General features: G+C 43.0%; 1 protein-coding gene across 11 annotated transcripts in view; it reads right to left on the reverse strand.

The window, feature by feature from the left end:
* Nucleotides 1-19,905, reverse strand: part of LOC138742284 (ephrin type-B receptor 1) — a 507,783-nt gene that overhangs the window by 122,749 nt on the left and 365,129 nt on the right. The window contains exon 6 of one of the 11 annotated variants that reach the window (XM_069896476.1): nucleotides 2,544-2,634. The exons of the other annotated variants lie outside the window; for them this stretch is intronic. Coding sequence (XP_069752577.1) covers nucleotides 2,544-2,634 — 91 coding nt within the window. The remainder of the gene's footprint in view (nucleotides 1-2,543; nucleotides 2,635-19,905) is intronic. 11 annotated transcript variants of the gene reach the window in all.

Below are 19,905 nucleotides of genomic sequence, written 5' to 3' on the forward strand. Positions count from 1 at the left end.
GACACCCAGGGACCCAGGCTTAAATCAAGTATATGACTACAGTGTAAGTTGACTGATTGGACAGGTTCAATGAGATGTTTAGATGATTTAAAACTCTACAGGGCTGTTGGCATAATGACAGGCCTCTGCTCCTCCTGGGTCCACACCAGCAGCCCCAACGCCTGTAGAACAGGGGACTGGCGGCTATTTTTTTTTAAACAAGATGCTGGTGCTGGCAGCACAGACCACAAGCGGTATGAGCTCTGGGAGATCAGCAGGGCACAAGAATGGGAGAACCTCCTCCTCCCTCTCCACGCGGAGGAGAAGCCCGGGAGAGGACCTTATATGGTGGGAGACAGTGAGGGGCTCGGAAGCTGGAGGATGCACCTCAGGCTGTGTGTGGGCTGCTGGAGACTAGCTCGTGTGAACCAGGTGGTGGGACCAGGATCTTGTGAGCGTGACCATGGTGAGTAGGGCTCCGGGTGCTGAGAGCTTCCTGATCGAATCGGGAGTTGGGAAACCAGGGGCTGAGGAGGCCTGGAGCTCAGGTTCACCGCTGGAACATGCAGCTACAGAGGTTACGGGAAGGGGAGACATTGGCGGAGGTGGTGGGATCCATGGACACTCGGTGTCTCTGAAGAGACTCCCTTTTGCTTTTCATGATTGTGGCTCTGGGCTCGTGGCATCTCTTTGCGCGTCTATACAGAGGAAACACATGTCATGCATTTTATGCGCATGACAAGAAAGGAACCTTGAAAGAGAAGAGGAAGCTTTTCTCAGTGGATTTCCAGCGGGGGGTGGGGGGCAGAGAATAGTTATATTCAGGGACCGATGCAGCCAAAACAAAGGAGCAACGGGGCAACATTTCGATGAAGGCAGCACCTGGTGGCTCTTTGTTGTCCTGATGTCAACAAACACCTGGAAGAGTTAGTCATTAAGTGCAGAGTCTACCAAGATGGCAGACCGCAGCCACCGTCAGCACCACTCCCACTGGGACGTCCCACCCTCCAGCGCTCGGGAAAGGAGTGTTCTGCTGTTGATGCGCAGATGCTTCGGTAGATTGAGCACGCGGGCTCACACCACTGAACACCTGTAGAGTAACTTGAGACCCATTTTAGCAACACTATAGGGCACTTGTTAACTGGTTCCAGTCTTTATTTCCAAATAACTTTTAAAAAGTGAAATTGGAATGGTGGTGGAATTTTAATCCAGACTTATTAGTAGTCCAGGCCTCAGGGTATCTTGGGCATTCATACAAGCGCCACAGTCCTATGCAGTCAACTCACTCAATGTCTATCTGTTTCTCACTTGAAAGTTACAGGAACTAGCAATTACTCCCTGCTGTGTATGTGCAAGAGCTGACAGAAACTGCTCCACAAATGGACTTTCTCTTTCAGGTGTTACTCCTTACTTTCTGAGGCTTAGGAAGTGTGATTAAAACCCAAAGGATTTGATGGGAATTTTGCTTTCTTTTTGAATTCTTCTCCAGGAGAAACACATTAATCAGGATCTGTCTCACATTCACAACCAAAGTCCCAGGTGTTGCAATTCAAGTCATTCCTGAAATTGTCAATTAACGTTCCGATTCAGTGTCAGTATCTGGTTCATCAGAGGCCTTGATGAATACAAAGGAATGCCCTTGTATTTTGTTACTTCTTTGTTTTTAAATGTCAGTAATGTTGTTTGAGGATGCTGGCAGGTGCGAGGTGTGCTTAATCACCATGTCCGAACCCTGAAGGTCAGGCTAAATCTTGTCAGCATGAAACTCCAGCGGAACGAGCTGTAAGCTAAGCAAGTGCTCTAAAGACAGGGAAATATGTGAAACAAATGGCTCTGTCAGGGGTCTAATCATCATGTTGTCAAGCCTCAATCTTAGCGTCTGAAGCCAATTGCCTGACATTTCCATCTCAGCATTTGTACTACAGGTACACGGCATACAATCAGCAGTGATTGCATAAGGAGCTCTAAAGCAAGCGAGATCTCTCAAGCACACAGAGGGTGCCTATTCAAAGGGAAAGTGCGGTGATAATATTCTTTAATTCTCTCATCCATGCCATGCTCTGAATTCTGCTTAGAGTACAATTAACTTACACATAATCTCAAACAACAAAACCGGTGGCTGCAACCATGAACGAGGTGCATTGTAGCAACTTATTGTTTTCAAACATGCACCCAATACCACATCTAACCCTGAGAGGCAGCATGTGCACAGGAACCCAGTACCTAATAAGACACTGGGGTTCCTTCTCTCTTTCTATTTTTCTCAATGTGCTGGAGAAACTAGGTCCTTGCTTGGCTGTTGAAAGCAGGACAATTAAGTTGGTATCGAATGCGGCTAGTTATAAACTTCAAGAAATAAACCAAACTTTTAAGCAATTTTATTCTAAGTTATATAAGCCTGAGTCGCAAAGAAATGATAACCAAATAGAAGACTTTTTGTCACAAATAAGGCTTCCAAAGTTAAGTTTACAAGTGCAAACAGAGCTGGAGGCCCCTAAAGGAGGTGAGGGAGGCATTGAGCTCATTACAAAGTAATAAATCTCCAGGAGAAGATGGTTTCCCACCTGAATTTTATAAAGGATTTGTTGATTCCTCCTTTTATGGAAATGTTAGACCAGGCGGCATTAACCCACATTCTCCCGGACTCTTTTTCTACTGCAATAATAATCGTGTTATCAAAAAAAAAGACAGAGATCCTTTAAATCCATCATTATATAGACCCATTTCATTGTTAAATGTAGATTATAAGATAATTGCAAACATTTTAGCTAATAGATTGACAAATTTTTTACAAAAGTTGATAACAATGGATCAGATAGAGTTTGTTTAAAAAAAAGACAATCTGCAGACAATGTAACTAGATTACTTAGTATAATACATTTGGCATAAAAGAGGGGAGATCTAAGTGTGGCAGTGGCTTTAAATGCAGAAAAAGTGATTGATAGATTAGAATGTGACTTTTGTTTAAGATGTTTGAAAGATTCAGGATGGGACAGATATTTGTAAATTGGATTAGAGCTTTATATAATGAACCAAAATCTAAAGTTGTACCAAATGGGCAGGATTCAGCACCGTTTCAGTTAACTAGATCTAGTAGACAAGAATGTCCATTATTCCCTGTTCTATTTATTTTAGCAATAGTACCACTTGTAGAATTGATTCGATCTGATCCTGATATTAAAGAATTTAAAGTTAATCAAGAGGAATATAAAATTAATTTATTTGCTGATGCTCTTTTGATGTATTTGACAGAGCCATTAGGTTCATTTTAAAAGATTGGAGGAATATGGGAAAGTATCAGGCTCTAGAATAAATTGGGATAGAAGTGAAATTAAGCCCCTTACTATTGGGGATTATGCTCAGGGCCAAAAAGATACCCAATTTAAAAAGCCAATGAATGGAATAAAATATTTAGGGATATGGGTAGATAATAAATTAAATAATTTATATAAATTGAATAATTGAAAATTTGATTAAGTGGATGATATTGCCAGTATTGGGTAGAATTAATTGAGTTAAAATGAATAAATTTCCTGGAGTAAAATACCTATTTCAAACATTGCCAATAAAGTTACCACAGCATTTTTTTTCAAGAATCAAATAAATATATAAAAAGGTAAGATGTTGAGAGTTTCTTTAGATAAACTGACATGGAAGTTTGAGATAGGAGGTTTATAGTTACCAAATTTTAAAAATGATTATAAGGCAGCTCAATAAGGTTTCGTGCTTTAACTTTTGATGAGGGAGAGAAGCCAGCATGAATTAAAACAGAAATTGATAAAATAGGAGAAAGAATATCTGAAGACTTTATATATAAATGGGAATCAAAATTAATATCTGGGGCGAGGGAAGCACCTTTGTTGAAACATTTAATTAATATCAGGAATAAAGAAAACAATGAAATTAGAATGGGGTGGGTGGAGTTGTCCTGCCGAAAATGCCTTTGGTACAAATCGACTTATTCCATACTCAATAGATAATCAATTTTTTAAACATTTGGTCTCAGAATGGAATTAGATATATAGAAGATTGTTACAAAGGAAGAAATTTAAATTTGAACAAATAAAAATAAAAATGGGATACAAAATAATACACTTTTTTGTTATTATTAATTAAGTTCTTATTTAAGAAATAATGGTATTACCAAAATGTGTCAATGTGGAAATGCCGACACATAATAGACATATAAAGAAATTTATTTCAGCTATGTAGATTTTATGGCAGAAGCGGAACCCCAAACAGGGTATACGTAGATCCAGACAGTGATGGGAGATGGATTTAAATATTAATATTAATAACAAAATTTGTCAGAGTTGTGCCAAGATAGTATGACAAATACTATAAATGTTAGATATAGATTAATTCAATACAATTTTTACATCAATTACATCTCACACCACAGAAGTTAAATAGATTGAAATCAGACTTATCAAACCAATGTTTTAGATGTGGCCAGGAGATAGATACTTTTTTACCTTCTACTAGGTCCTGTCCTAAAGTGCGACCTTTTTGGATAAATTTGGCAACGTTTTTAGTACAGGTTACAGGCACTACATTCCCACAAAACCCAAGGTTATTTTTATTAGGTAATATTGAACGGATAAGATCAAAATTGTAATTATCCATTGAAGAAGATAATTAGTAAAGATTGCATTGGCAGAAGCAAGAAAATGGAGCGATGGAACACAGAAGTGCACGGCTGTGTTTCCTCTTGAGAAGATTACTTATAATCTGAGAAATAAATATGGTGTGTTTTTGAAAAATTGGTGCCCAATGGGAATTAATTTATAGATGTTTTCCCTAAACTTCAAAACCTCCTTGGAACTATTAAGAGATACAAATGGTTAGAGTCAGGTTTCCATTCTTGTTTTTTCCTACTTTTCTTTATTTCTCTTTTTCGATGCTTTTTCTTAATTTTTTTTCTCTCTTTTTTTTTCTTGGGGGCTTTGTTAAGGGGGAGGGGGTTGAGGTTTTATACCACCATGTATAATGGACTCGATATTAATGTATTGATTGTACTTTACATTTGGCTATGATTACACATATGGAAAAAAAATAATTAAATTTTCAAAATAAAATGTAGTGGAGAAATTCATCAGGTCATAGATCATCCATGGAATTCAACAGGGAAGTGAAATTTCGAGGGTGAGCCTTCCGTTGGGTATCACTGAAGAAGGGCTCAGTCCCGAAACATCAATTGCCTTTCTATGGGTGCTCGAGGTGACTCTTTGACCCAAGGAAGAACCACAGAATCTGCTCTTCTTGCTATGATTCTTTCAAAGCATTAATTTGCTGGAATCTGAGAGCTCAAAGCTCATGACTCTTTACCCATTTTAAAAAAGGGGTTTGATTTTAGACCCATTGAAAACAACTGAGAGGGCCATGACCTGGCTGAGCTTTAACTTGTTTCTATTTAACAATCACACCGGGTAACTTTGTCAACGTGCTGCGTAAATTGATGAAAATTGGTTTAATGTGTTGTAATGTCACCCAGAGATCTAGTGTCCTTTCACATAAGGAAATGAAAGATCATTTCTTACCCACTTGGAAGATGGTGTTGCTTGATGAATAAACTGCATAAGCTTCAACTATCAATGTATAGACCATTAACTTGACATGTTTCAGCCCAGACGATCAGCAGAACAGATAGCTTTTGATCATTCTTACAGGAAATTACATTTACTTATCACACAGAGTTCTAGCATGCAAAAAGATTAATCAAATTCCTACTAACTGAATTAGAAATAGGTAGGAATTATCAAGTGATTTGATGAATTTAAATATGAGAATATTGTAGCATACATAGTTTCTGAAAGCAGGCTGCTGAGATACCTACATCTCTCTACTCTAGGGGAAATGTACAATGTGGTCATTGAAGAGCCAACCATCAACCAGCTATTCACACGAATCCCCAGTTTTATTCTCCCCATCCTCCCATCAACCACAGATTTTACCCACTAATTCATCTGCCAATCAGTGCATCTTTTGGATGCGGAAGGAAGCAGGAGCAGCCTGGGTTTGGGGGTGTGGGGAGGGAAGAGTGTGCAAACTCCACACAGATAGCACCGGAGGTCGGATTTAACCTGGGGCTCTGGCGAGGGGCTTAGCAGTTGGAGGACACACCACGCCGCGGGTGCTCATGGGAGAGGGACCAGCATCCGCGAGGGTGACGATGATGAACAGGGGTTCTGAAGGGCCTCAGGCACTGACAGGTTCCTGATCATGTCTGGGGTTAGGAACCAGGAGCTCGGCAACATGGTTGAAAGGGATAGGAAGGTGTGCGGCCGCAGAAGCTGCGGGGGCACAGGAAGGAAATCCACAGACAGTCAGTGTTTCAGAAGGGGCTCTCTTCTGCTTCTCTTTCTCTTATTGATGGGACAGAAGGCTAGTGGCATCTCTTATGTGTCTCAGTCGATGACTAATTTTGTGTATCAGTACATGACAATAAATGAATCTTGAACACCTGGCTCATTGTGACCCTGACAGGCAGTAGGACCAGAAAGACTGGGAAGAACCTTGACCTGGATGGTAGGTCCAACTCCGCCCATTGAACACGTTTTTCAATAGAGAATAGTCATCTGACTCTCCCATCCAGGGCATTACAGCATGGCTTGCTGCACTGAGCACTCTCTCACATGTGGCCATCAAGCTCCGTTTGATTCCTTTCACGATTCATCTCGGGGGTTCCTTTCACGATTCATACTCGGGGGTAGTTTCAGGCATGAGTCTTGGCTGGGGAACTGGTGCATCCGGGAGATGTGGAAACGCCAAAGCTCAGGATCAAATTCAGGTCTTTGGAGCTCTCAGTGTGTGTGTGTGTGTGTGTGTGTGTGTGTGTGTGTGTGTGTGTGTGTGTGTGTGTGTGTGTGTGTGTGTGTGTGTGTGTGTGTGTGTGTGTGTGTGTGTGTGAGATGTGCACACACATCATTTGTGTGTGCACTTGTGTCTTGTGTGAGCATGCAGGTGTGTGCACACCCAGTCAATGCTTTTATCTTAATGATGGAAGATTTGCTGTAATATTCTATGCTCCTCAACCCCTTTGCATCATAACTGCTCTAAAATTCCAAATAAAAAGAACCATGTATTATCACAGCAGGTAGTACTCAGAGAATGGAACTCTCACCATCATCAAGAACGGAAACAGGAGAGTTATCCTTTGGTCAAACAACGATTATTAACTTATTCCTTTCAATCACCATCATTCCGTCAATTGTCTATCCCACTGGGAGGATACAGGAGCACCCAAAGAAAACCCGTGTAGATACCGATTAGAAAGTACAGACAGCGCTGGGTTTGAACCTGATGCTACAATGGCATTATGCTAACCTGTAGCAGACAACGAAGTGAACCAAACTATAACCTTTCCACAAAGCCCAGGACAGACCAATCAGACCATTTGCTGCCTTGTCAATCCACTGTCAATCACGGACAAAGTTACGGAAGGTACTGGGAGGCTTAGCTGAAAGAAGAATACTCTGCTCTGGGAACTCAGCAGGCCAAGCAGTGTCAGGGAAGGAAAGGATTGGTCGATGATTCGGGCTGAAGCTTTCATCAAGACCCCTATATTTGCTCCAGATTCCAGCATCTGCAGTCTTTTGTATGTCTCAAGTGAGAAGTTAGCCTAAACAATGATCATCTTTTCCACAATATGATGTTGCCACCTGCCCCGCCAATTGGTGGCATTGCCATAGATTAATCTTTCTGAAGAAAATTCAAAAGCTGGACATTAAACAGTGATCATCTTTACTACCTACAAAGGATATATCAGAAGTCTTACGTAATAGTCTGCTCGCGTGGATGAGTGCTCCTCCAACGAGATATAAGGCAAAGCAGGCCACTGAGTAGCACCCCATTTGCCATCCAAAGCATTTACTCCCTCTGTCTCATATATGCAGTGTGTTCCATCTGCTTAGGTATGGCAGCTATGCCCTGTGGTTTTCAATAGCATTCCTCAACTGTGCGATCAATGCGCGGTAGGTTCACCAGAATCACATTGAGGTTCCCTTCCTATTCGCACAGAGCTCCCTTCATTGCTGCTGTGACATTCACCAGGTGCGTTTAAATAGGGCTCAAAGAATTACTGAGGGCCCTTTCCACCCAGCACACCCTATCTCTGACCCACCACCATCAAGAAGGAGGTACAGGAGCATAGCTTGTTGTGAGATTGATAAATGGTATCCTGAAACTGAGTAAATAATTCCAAAATAATTAGATTACAGTTGCGCTGTGTCACAGCAAGAGAAAGAAGGAGTGTGACTCAAGAGGCATCCAGCTGGAAAACTGTTTACTGGTTCACACACACGCATGAGCGCTTTAAACATTCCTCCCAGGAAACCTCGCGTGCCGCGGGCCAGAAAATACATCATCTGCCAGCCCACTGTTCGCCCTGCAGTCACAGCCCTTTAGATTTCTCATCAGCAGTTCACCTGCGACTTTCTGAGCTGATTCGAACTGCGCTTAGGCGAGCTGCCATACGTTCCTCCTCAGAACCGGTGATCATCCGGTGCCTGAGCCTGTTCTGGTTGTTTGGGGTGGGCGATCCTGCTTTCGTGGTGCGGGCACTGCTACTGGTTGGCCGGGGTCTATGTGTGCTGGTTTGAGGTGGTTGGTGAATGTCTCCAATGTCCAGGATGCAAGTCGTGTCTTGGCATACCACCTTAAATGGCCCATTGTAAGAGCTCTATAGGGGCGGTCTGTGCACACATCTCTGGACAGCACTGTAAGTCCTTAGGCACAAAGGGTGTCGTAGTGCCATGGCAGGACGTTAGAATCTGAACTGCGCTTAGGTGAGCCGCCGCAAAATATATTTATTTTATATTCTATTTTCATGGATATATGTGATTATTATATGCAGTGCATTTTGTGTGTCCTAGAACGCTTCCACCAGCGTTGTCTCCGCTCCATCTTCAACATTCATTGGAGCGACTTCATCCCTAACATCGAAGTACTCGAGATGGCAGAGGCCGACAGCATCGAATCCACGCTGCTGAAGATCCAACTGCGCTGGGTGGGTCACGTCTCCAGAATGGAGGACCATCGCATTCCCAAGATCGTGTTATATGGCGAGCTCTCCACTGGCCACCGTGACAGAGGTGCACCAAAGAAGAGGTACGAGGACTGCCTAAAGAAATCTCTTGGTGCCTGCCACATTGACCACCGCCAGTGGGCTGATATCGCCTCAAACCGTGCATCTTGGCGCCTCACAGTTCGGCGGGCAGCAACCTCCTTTGAAGAAGACCGCAGAGCCCACTTCACTGACAAAAGACAAAGGAGGAAAAACCCAACACCCAACCCCAACCAACCAATTTTCCCTTGCAACCGCTGCAACCGTGTCTGCCTGTCCCACATTGGACTTGTCAGCCACAAACAAGCCTGCAGCTGACGTGGACATTACCCCTCCATAAATCTTCGTCTGCGAAGCCAAGCCAAAGAAGATATATACACTGTTGTCCAGAGAAACAACTTCATCTGAGTGCCTATGTACTATAAACTTGAGCTTGAACTCCTGGAACTCCCAGCTAAATGTGTGCCAGAGTGTGCGCCATGCAGACTGGCATGGTTCCAAGAAGGCTGCTCAAAGTCAATGAGGGTGAATGACAAATCCTGGCCTTGCCAGCAATGCCCACATCCTGCAAATGAATAGTAAGAATAACCCTTGAGCTACTTCAGTTCCAAATGACGGCATGCCTCCTCTCCTGACTCCCAGTGATCAGTTGACCATGCGATAAGATACGAATGCTGAATTGAGCTGTCAAAAGGTAGCCTATTCTCTGCTGTTTGCACACTTGGGAGTATTGTATTCAATTCTAGTCACCTCATTATAGGGAGGATGGAGATGCTTTAGAATGGGGAGGGGTGGTGGGGGTGGGGGGGGGGGGGGAAAGAAGAGATTTACCAAGATATCACCTGGAATGGAGATGAAGCAAGATTAACGGAGTTTAGGCTTTTTTTGGAGCAATAGAGGATGAGGTGACTTAATATGGGTGTATGAGGTTATGAGGGGCTTAGAAAGGGTGGACAACCAAAATCTTTTATCCTGGAGCAACAATAGCAAATGACAGAAATCATCTTTTTCAGGTGAGTGGAGGAAGGGTCATGGGAGATGCCTGAGCTAAGTTTTTTTTTAAAAAAGCAGAGAATGGTGGGTGTCTGGAACGCAATGATGGGAGTGGTAATGGAGTCTGATACAATAGGGGTATTCAGAAGACCCTTAAACAGGCACATGGATGCAAGAAGAATAGAGGGAAGGAAGGATTAGATTGCCTTGGAGTAGGATAACATAGGTCGGGTACAACATGGTGGGCTGAGGGCCTGTACCATGCTGTAATGTTCCATCTACAAAACAAGAAGCTACACACGAGATGCCCTGGTGTTCATCACCAGAGGTCAGTACTCTGGCACTGTCCATCATCTTGCTCCCTGCAGCATGGCCAAAACTCTTATCTATCAAATGATGGGCCTAATGACACGCGAGTCGACTTCTCTTTTTACAACTCTTTGTCCTTCCACTGACAAATTATGTCCAGCTTCCAGGAAACGCACCCAGTTCCCATCAACTAAACTCTGAGATTTCCCTGTCAAATTGAAGGACAGCCGTCTTCCTCCACAATGAGAAGTGAATTGGAAAACTGAAGAGGGAATCAGAGCCGACCCAGGTGAGGATAAACAACAAATTGTTACTGTAGTGACAAGAATGTTGATGGTCTGAATCCAATGAACACCAGGCCCTCTGTTCTCAACACAGTTGTGGGCCACTTGAGCCAAAGCATAACTCTCTCACTCAGTCCAGAATTGTTTTCAGCCTATAGAAAGAAAAGGTTAGTCGTAAATTTCCTACTCACTGCTGCATGTACTGTGTGGAACTCCAGTCAATAGTACAATCTCTTTAGACTGTTGAGTTGAAGTGAATTAACACCACCCCGTGTCACTTGATCTCTACTGCCCAATGAGGTTTCTGCTGATCTGAGCTTTTCAATTCCAACTGCTTGAGTCACCTGACTTCAATTGCCAGCTGCAGCCTTCAACTAAGATCCCTGCTGAAGTCTGCTCCATTGGAATTAAAATAATAACAGTAAAACTGTTCAAAAACTCCATTAATGCATAAGGTGCATTTTGATATAAACAGGAAACCAAACTTTTGAGGGAGTGCAGTGAAGATTCACCTGACTGATTCCTGGGATTGCAGAACTGGCGCATGAAGAAAGGAAGGATAAACTACGATTATGCTCATTGGAATTTGAAAGAATGAGAGGGGATCGCATTGAGACGTATAAAATTCTGACAGGAATGGACGGGTTATATTGCGAAAGGATCTTCCCAATATTTGAGAAGATCAGGACAAGGGTCACAGTCTAAAGATAAAAGGGGAAAGCCACTTGGACAAAGTTAAGGAGAAACCTCTTAACTCAGACGTGTGAACCTGTGGAACTCCCTCACATAGAGAGTTGTTGATGCCAGCTCATTAGATATATTCAAAAGGGAGTTGGATGTGGTCCTCGTGGCTGAAGGGAGAGAAGGGTCTAGAGAGAAATCAGGCGAGGCCACATGATTGCCCATGATTGCACTAAATGGTAGTGTAGATCGGAAGGGCTGAATGCCCTTCACTTGCTCAGATTTTCTTTGATTTCAACTTTTCAGAGTCCCTTGAATTCATCCTGCATCCAACAATGCCATTGTCTGAAATGCAAGTGCTTTGTAGATTATGGGTCCCTTTCCCATAATATTTACCACCATTATTGTAAATATTGATGTACTGGTTCAAAAAAGCAAAGATTACATTTTGTCTGTAAAGGGAGAGATGAAATTTCAACAGAACAGAAATCAGAGTCAGATTGAGGAAGATTTCAGAAAGAAGATAAGCAGGATAACTGAGGCAAAGATTATGAATAACCAACGTCCAATCCAAACATATATCAAAAAGGGCGACTGACACAGAGCTGCACTCAATTTGCTGCCAAAGCTTCCTCTATTAGAATTGTGACTGTTTGTTGGGCCCTTAATTGTAGTAAATTGTTTTGCGACATTCTGAGATAAGGATACTTGCTCCAAAAATGCAAGATTACATGTCAATGCTTGCCCTGTCCTTTACAAAGAGATTAAGAGCAAATTAAAAAAAACACACCAATGAAGTGAAATAAAGTACCATGGAAAGTGAAGTAGACTTGACTATAAATTTAACTCAAGGTAAGCGTGTTTGTTGTGAAAGAAATAAAGCAAATCAGATTTTAGTTTATATTAAAAAGTCAATGTTCAGCCAAATAGTAGTGATAAGATGCCATCGGATTTTTAAACAAATTTAATTTGAACAATGCAGCACGGTAGAAGTCCCTTTTGGCCCAAGAAACCTGTGCCATCCAATTGATGATCGACCAACCCTGTATATTTTGGAGGGTGGGAGGAATCCAGAGTACCTGAGGAAAACCCATGCAGGTCAGGGGGACAATGGCACAACAGTGGTTCTCAACCTTTTTCTTCCCACTTTAATTATTCCCTATGCCATCGGTGTTCTGTGATAAGTCAGGGATTACATGAGGTGGTGTGTGACTGGGTAACAATTGGGTCTAGAGCAGTGATTCTCAACCTTCCTTTCCCACTCACGTACCCCCTCATGTAATCCCTTACTAATCACAAAGCAAAGGGATGACTTAAAGTGGGATGTGGAGTGGAAAGATAAAGGTTGAGAACCACTGATGTACATGGTCCTTATAGACAGGGCCAAATTGAACCCGGTTTTTGCTTGTGCTGCCACAGCATTACACTGTGCCAGACTTTCACTTTTGGGCAGACAGCCAGGCCAATTGCAGGAAGGGAATGGGATGGCACTTTATCAGGTCTGATAATATCATCGTGCTTCTAGTCCAAGCCAAGATTAAAAAAAAAAGCAAGGCCCTGAGCCAAATGCAGCATATGTACTGAAAAGATGTGTGAAGTAATGGAACTCCTCCTACCCCACCCCATCCCTTGAACTGGTAATGAACTGATTGCAGGAAAGGTTTTTATTTACCAATGTGACCACGCTGTTAAGTTTTACGGGCACGCAGCATCTACAGCTCAACTCTTTCTCAGTGAGGATAAGTGGGATCGAGAACATGGAACATTACAGTAAATGAACAAGAGTCTTTGGTCCACACTGTCTGCACTGATCATTATCCCAGACTAACTGATCCCATCTGCCTGTACGTGGTCCATATCTCTCTGCCTATTCATGTGTCTGTGTAACTGCCTCATAAAGATCATGAACAAATCTGCTTCCACCATCTCTCCTGGCAGGTGTTCTGGCCAACTACTTTTCAGTCCAAAAATGCCTAGCAAACTTATTTCCCCCCCCCCCCACTCTTATCTAGAAGCTGTGGCCTTTATCTGTTATGGAACAGTACGGCATAAAAACAGGCCCTTTGGCCCACAATTCTGTGTTGAACACAATGTCCTAAACAAACTAAATCTCTGCAGCTTCCACCTGATGGATATTCCTCTATCCCGTTCACATTCATCTGTCTATCTAGAAGCCCCCCCTAAATGCTACTCATAGAGGCAGTGTCATATGGAGGAGAAACAGGCCATTCAGCCCAACACCAATGCTAACCAAAATATACAACCCACTCTTGTCACACCTGCCAGCATTTGGCCCATATCCTATCCATGTTACTTTAATTTTTTAAATGTTGCAACAGTACCTCCCTCAGCCATCTGCTCTGGCAGCCATTCCATATTGACCCCTCGAGTTCCCCTTAAATCTCTACCCATCACCTTGAACCTGGTTACCGACTCCTCTTCTCTGTGCAAAGGATTCCCTGTGTTCACTTGATCTATTACATCTGCTCCACCACTACTCCTGGCAGCCCATTCTAGGCAATCGCCACTCTCTGTTCAACATCTACCCTGCACATCTCCCTTAAACTCACTCACCTTTAACCCAGGTCCTCTCGCCCGTGACACTTTTACCCTAGGGAAAAGGACTCTGACATCTACCCAATGCTGTTAGGTCCACGACACTACAGAAAATAGAATCTAGGTTAGTCTCTCCATTCTAGGCAACATTGTGGTGAACTGCTCTGCCCTCTTTCCAAAGCCTCCACACCCTTCCTGCGATTCAGCGACTAGAACTGCACACAGAATTCCATTTTTATACTGTTGCAACATGACTTCCCAACGTTCATAATCAGGGTGCCAACCAACGAAGGCAAACATGCTGTATGCCTCTTTACCATCCTTTCTACGAGGTTGTTGTGGTTGCTAATGGCCCTGCACCTCAACAAATCAATGTTCCTCAGGGTGCTGCTACTTACTACATACTTTCTTTTGCATTTCAAAATGCAACAGCCAACACTTTAATTTGTTTAGACAAATAGCACAGTAACAGGCCATATCAAGTCACGAGCCCATATCACCCAAATGCACTCAATTAACCTACAACCCCTGTATTGCCTGGATTAACCTCTATCTACCATTTCTCTGCCCAAATTTTCAACTGATCTATATCCTGCTGCATTCATTTTTAATTTAGGGATAAGGCATGGTAACAGGCCCTTCCGGCTGCCCAAATACACCTGTGTGACCAATTAAACCTACTTCCCTCATACGCTTTTTGAATGTGGGAGGAAACCGGAGCACCCGGAAGAAACCCATGCAGATAAGGTGAGAGGGTACAAACTCCTTTCAGACAGCACCAGTTTCAAACCCGGGTCTCTGGGGCTGTAATAACTGAACTAACTGTGCTGCCATTTCAGACGTGCAGCACAGTAACAGGTCCCTCTAGCCCATGAGTTCGTGACGCCCAAATACTCCAATTAACCTACCACCCCTGTAGAATTTGACAGCCTCTACAATTCTGCCAATTTTTGATTCATTGGCGTGAAAAAGATGTCATAAAAGAATTGAATAAAGTAAGCCAGTTATTGGCAAAAGAAGCAAATGCTATTTCAGTGTGTGCCAGTTACCTGGGATCGAATCCGGCACTGTCTTTAAGGAGTTTATGCGTTCACCCTGTGACCTACGTGGGATTTCCTTGGGTGCTCTCCAAAGATGTAGAGGGTTGGTAGGATAATTTGGTGAAATTGGATGACGCAGGTTTCAATGGGTGGAATAGGCTTCTACCATGATGGATTGTTCAAATATATAACAAAATAGAAGAATTGATTCCCATCTAACACAGGTCCATGTATCAGAAAATTCACAAAAACTTTTAGCACAGAAGGAGGCTGTTTGGCCCATTGAATCCATGCTGGCCCTATCTCCAAGCAATTCATCTATCCCCTCTCCCCAAAGTCCTGCATATTATTCCCCTTCAGATATTTACCCAGCTCCTATCTGAACAGTAAAATCAAATTTATGTTTTCCAGCGCATGTGCTTTTACCCGATCGGCCACTGACAGCGCAGAGCGATTCTTTGTGCCGGATTTTCATCCATCTGCCAAGGCCCAAGAAGTCCCTGAATGGCAGGAAGCAGCGGGGAATGAATCTGATTTGCCTGTGGTGTTAAAGAGCCATGCCCATTATGACTGTTGTCATGGTTAATCACACTATTCTGCTTTTACCATGTTTTCTGCGAATTCTTAAATCCATGATGGATTCGGACGGACAGCGTCGATGTTTTTGTGATACCACGGCATACTGAGCTCTTCTCTGCATCTTGGGACAGCTGGCATTAAACTCCAATTTCATGTTTTTATTTTAAGGGCTCAAATTTGCTTCAGAGGGTCTGAATGTTGAGATAATCCCCGTCATGTTGGCGTTGGCCAGTTGTGATGTGATGCACATAATTTCCCTGAGAAATGGAGAGTGCTGGAACATAAATATCTCATCTTGGGTGGCAAATGGTCATGGTTTAACAAGAAGTGTGGTAACGCTCAAGTGGAAGACAAATTAGTTCATGTACTGTCAGGCAGGGATGATTCATGATCGGCTGACAGGTTGGAGAACTTTTAACTGTTTCTTGTATGATTAGAAAGGACCAGGAATCAAGATGAGGCTCACAGAAACAAAGTAGTACTGAGCCTTAGAGATATTAATTTAAATAGCATGAGTTGTATCAACACATTCCTTTTTCAGAATCAGAATCTATTGTCATGAACAAGTCAAGAAATTCGGTGTTTTGCGGCAGCATCAGAGTGAAAACGTTCATATTATAACCATCCAAATAGAGCATGAAAAGGCAGGCAGTGTCTTTGGTTCATTGATCATTCAGGAATCTGATGGCAGTGGGGAAGAAGCTGTCCTTGTCCATGTCTTTAGGCTCCTGTACCTTTTTCCCCCATTGGTAGCAGAGTGAAGAGGGCGTAGCCTGGGTGGTGGGGGGTCTTTGAGGATAGAGGCTGCTTTTTTAAGACTGCCTCATGGTGACGTCCTCGATGGAGTGAAGTTTGGTGCCCGGGATGTCGCGGGCCGAGTTAACAACCCTCTGGAGTTTATTCTTGTCCTGAGAGTTGGCGCCTCCATACCAGGCAGAGATGCAACCAACCAGAATGTTTTCCACGGTACACCTGTAGAAGTTTACGAGTCTTCAGTGACATACTGAATCTCCTCAGACACCTCAAAGTAAAGCTGCTGATGAGCATTCTTTGTGATTGCATCAACATGGAGTCTCCAGGACAGATCCTCGGAGATGTTGAGACCCAGGAATTTAAAGTTCTTGACCCTCTCCACTACTGAGCCCTCGATGAGGACTGGGTCATGTTCCCCAACTCCTTCCTGAAGTCCACAATTATCTCCTTGGTTTTGCTGACGTTGAGTGCAAAGTTGTTGTGGTGACACCACTCAACGAGCTGATCTCTCTCCCTCCTGTACACTTCCTCATTGCTGTTTGTGATTCTGCCGACAACTGTGGTGTCATCACCAGACTTGTAGATGGAATTGGAATTGTGCATGGCCACATAGTCATGGGTGTATAATGAATAGCGCTAAGCACACATCCTTGTGGTGTACCTGTGCTGATGATCAGTGAGGAGGAGACATTGTTTCCATTCATTCTGACTGTGGTCTTCCGATGAGAAAGTCAAGGTCCCAGGTGAAGAGTGGGATACAGAGTCCTAGAGTTTGTAGCTTCTTGACCAGCACTGAGGGAATAATGGTACTGGTGGTCAAGCTGTAGTCGATGAAGAGCAGCCATATGTATGATTTGCTGTTTTCAAGGTGCTCCAGGGCTGAGTTTAAAACCAGAGATATTGCATTTGCTGTGGAGAGATTGTGACAATAGGCGAATTGCAGTGGGTCCAGATATTTGCTTAGGTACATGTTAATTTGCTGTGGATGAAAGATAAAAAGAATAAAATACACCTTTCTTCACTGTAAGAGAGATAGGAGCAAAATTAGGCCATTCAGTCCATCAAAGCTGCTCTGCAATTTAATTTTTTTTTAAACCCAATCTCCTGCCTTCACCCCATAACCTTGCTCATCAAGAACCTCTGTTTTATATCCATCTATTGATGGCCTCTGTAGCTGTTTGTGGCAATGAATTCCACAGATTCATCATCCTCTGTTGGCTGAAGAAACAATTTCTCATCTCTGTTCTGAAGGGTCGATCTTTTGTTCTGAGGGTGTGCTCTCTGGAGAACTACGAGAGTTGAAAACATGGGTCATCTCAGTCCAGTTCCCTCAGACACACAGGAAGTTTTTCATTCAGGATTGAAGCATCATCCCACTTGAAGCAGATACCAAGAGGAAGGTGGGAGCGTCACAGGTAAACACGCATTGCATCAATGTTACAGGATTTCGTACCCCTGAGGTGAGGCAGGTTTAGGGACACCTAGCTTGCCAACATGCCTGAAATGCTGATTTGTCTAATGACCCAGAACAGGAAGCATTGAGAAGTGGTCAGATCGGAGGAGCTAATCCACTGATGTTTATAAGGAGATGTGCGTTCTCCCCGTGACCGTGTGGATTTCTTTTGGGTGCACTGCTTTCCTCCCACATTTCAGAGGTGTAAAGGTTAATTGGTCACATGGGGTGTATTTAGGCAGCATGAGTTTGTGGGCCTCAAGGGGCTGTCTCTAAATAAAATTCCTGAACTGAACACTGATAAAGTCTGAGAGCTGCTGGAGACCAGCGCGAGTGAGCCAGATGCCGGGAATGACAAGTATTGGGAGCTGGGATTCACCGCGGAGGTCGGACAGTAGGCCAGTGGCTACGGGGATTATGGGGATGCCGGAGGCATCAACATTGGAGGAGGCTCTCAGAAGAGAATCTTTATTTGCTTCTCTTTCTCATTGCGATAGTGTCACTGGGCGAATGCCGTCTCTTCACACGTCTTCACAGGGCAAATGGGGGAAAATGAATGTTTTTTGATTATTTTATTCATGAATTTTAAACCACAGTAATAATTGCATTACATTAAATTCAAAAATTATTTGAAAAAATTATACGTGGTATATAACCCCACCCTCCCATCTCCCCTCCCCTCCCCCAACCCCTAAGGAAAATAAAAGAAAAAGAAAAACCAGAAGATGCCAGGAGAATAAAACATTGAGACCAGAAAGTCTATATTGGAGGTTACAAAGAAATAAGGTCTTTAGAGAGTCTATTAAACATACAAACCCAGATTTTGTAAATATGGGCACCATATTGGAAGAAAGTGACAAAAAAATTAAAGAGACACAAGAGTTGTTATCTCAGAAAATTGATATGTTGGAAAATTATAGCAGGTGAAACAACAAAAATAGTGGGCCTGAAGGAGGGTGAAGAAGGCACAGACATGAAGGAATTTATAAAAGGATGGATCCCGAAGGTCCAAGGAATGACAGAAATGCAGGAAGAAATGGAAATAGAAAGGGCACACAGAGCATTAACTCCAAAACCACAGGCATATCAAAAATCAAGATCCATCTTAGTAAAATTTTTGAGATACACGACAACCAGCGCACCGGTGGCATCATGAAGAGCGCCTCTGCTTCCTCAGGAGTTTGCGGAGGAGCTAGTGGAGTTGTTCAAGTGAACCGGTACGGACTTGAAGGGCCGACATGGCCTGTTTCCATGCTGTAAACGGTTATATGGTTACATGGTTATATATTTTCCCAAAAGACATGAAATTTATCTCTCAGATTATAAATAATTTTCTCTAACGATTTACGCCATCTTTCCGTGCCCAAATCTATTTCTGACTTCCACAATATTGCAATACATTTCCTTGAAACTGATAAGCAATTAGCACAAATTCAATCTGATACATATTTAATTTTAGCATTGGACTTATAACCTTAATATTACTCAATAAAAATGAATTGGATTTTATGGGAATTTGACCCCCATAATTTGTTCCAAGACATTACCTACCCCAAACAAAAAGTGGCTAACTTCAGGGCATGGCCAAGTTGAATGCAAAAAAAGTTCCTCCAATCTCAAATCTACACCTAAAACATTGATCAGATAAGGCAGGATTTAATCTACAATTTTTGTGGAGTCAAGAGGAAACTGAATGTGGTGCATTCTGTGTTCATGACAATAGAAGAGTCTTGACCATGGAAGGTTCAGTGCAAAATTTCACTGCAGAAAATGAAAATAATGGCAGGTTTTTGCTCCCTGTGCTTGGGTGAGGGGAAGGTGGCACAGGGATGCAGTGGTCCATGCCTTGAAGTCCGAACATGTAGGTTTAGATCAAATAATATTGGGGTCATGCATAACTGGGCAATTAACACCCCCATCAAGTGCCACACTTGACACCATCTGTGCCAACTCCCCGGCCGCCAGTATCCTGAAGGTTGCCACTACAGGAACATGATCAGTTGTTCCTTTGTCCATTATCCACAAGCCAGGGTTGTCGTGGAAAACCTTGCATTCTCATTGCGGGTGCATCTGCAATCCAAAGACCCCAGCAGTTAGTTGCTCTCTCCAGCTGGACGGTATTAACATTGACCTTTCTGGTTTCTGCTAACCTGCTCTCCTTTCCCCAACCCTTCCCTTCCTCCTGTCAGCTCTTCACAGAGCCGTCCCTCCTTC

This window comes from Narcine bancroftii, chromosome 9 (genome assembly GCF_036971445.1).
Source record: "Narcine bancroftii isolate sNarBan1 chromosome 9, sNarBan1.hap1, whole genome shotgun sequence".
Taxonomy (NCBI): Eukaryota; Metazoa; Chordata; class Chondrichthyes; order Torpediniformes; family Narcinidae; genus Narcine; species Narcine bancroftii.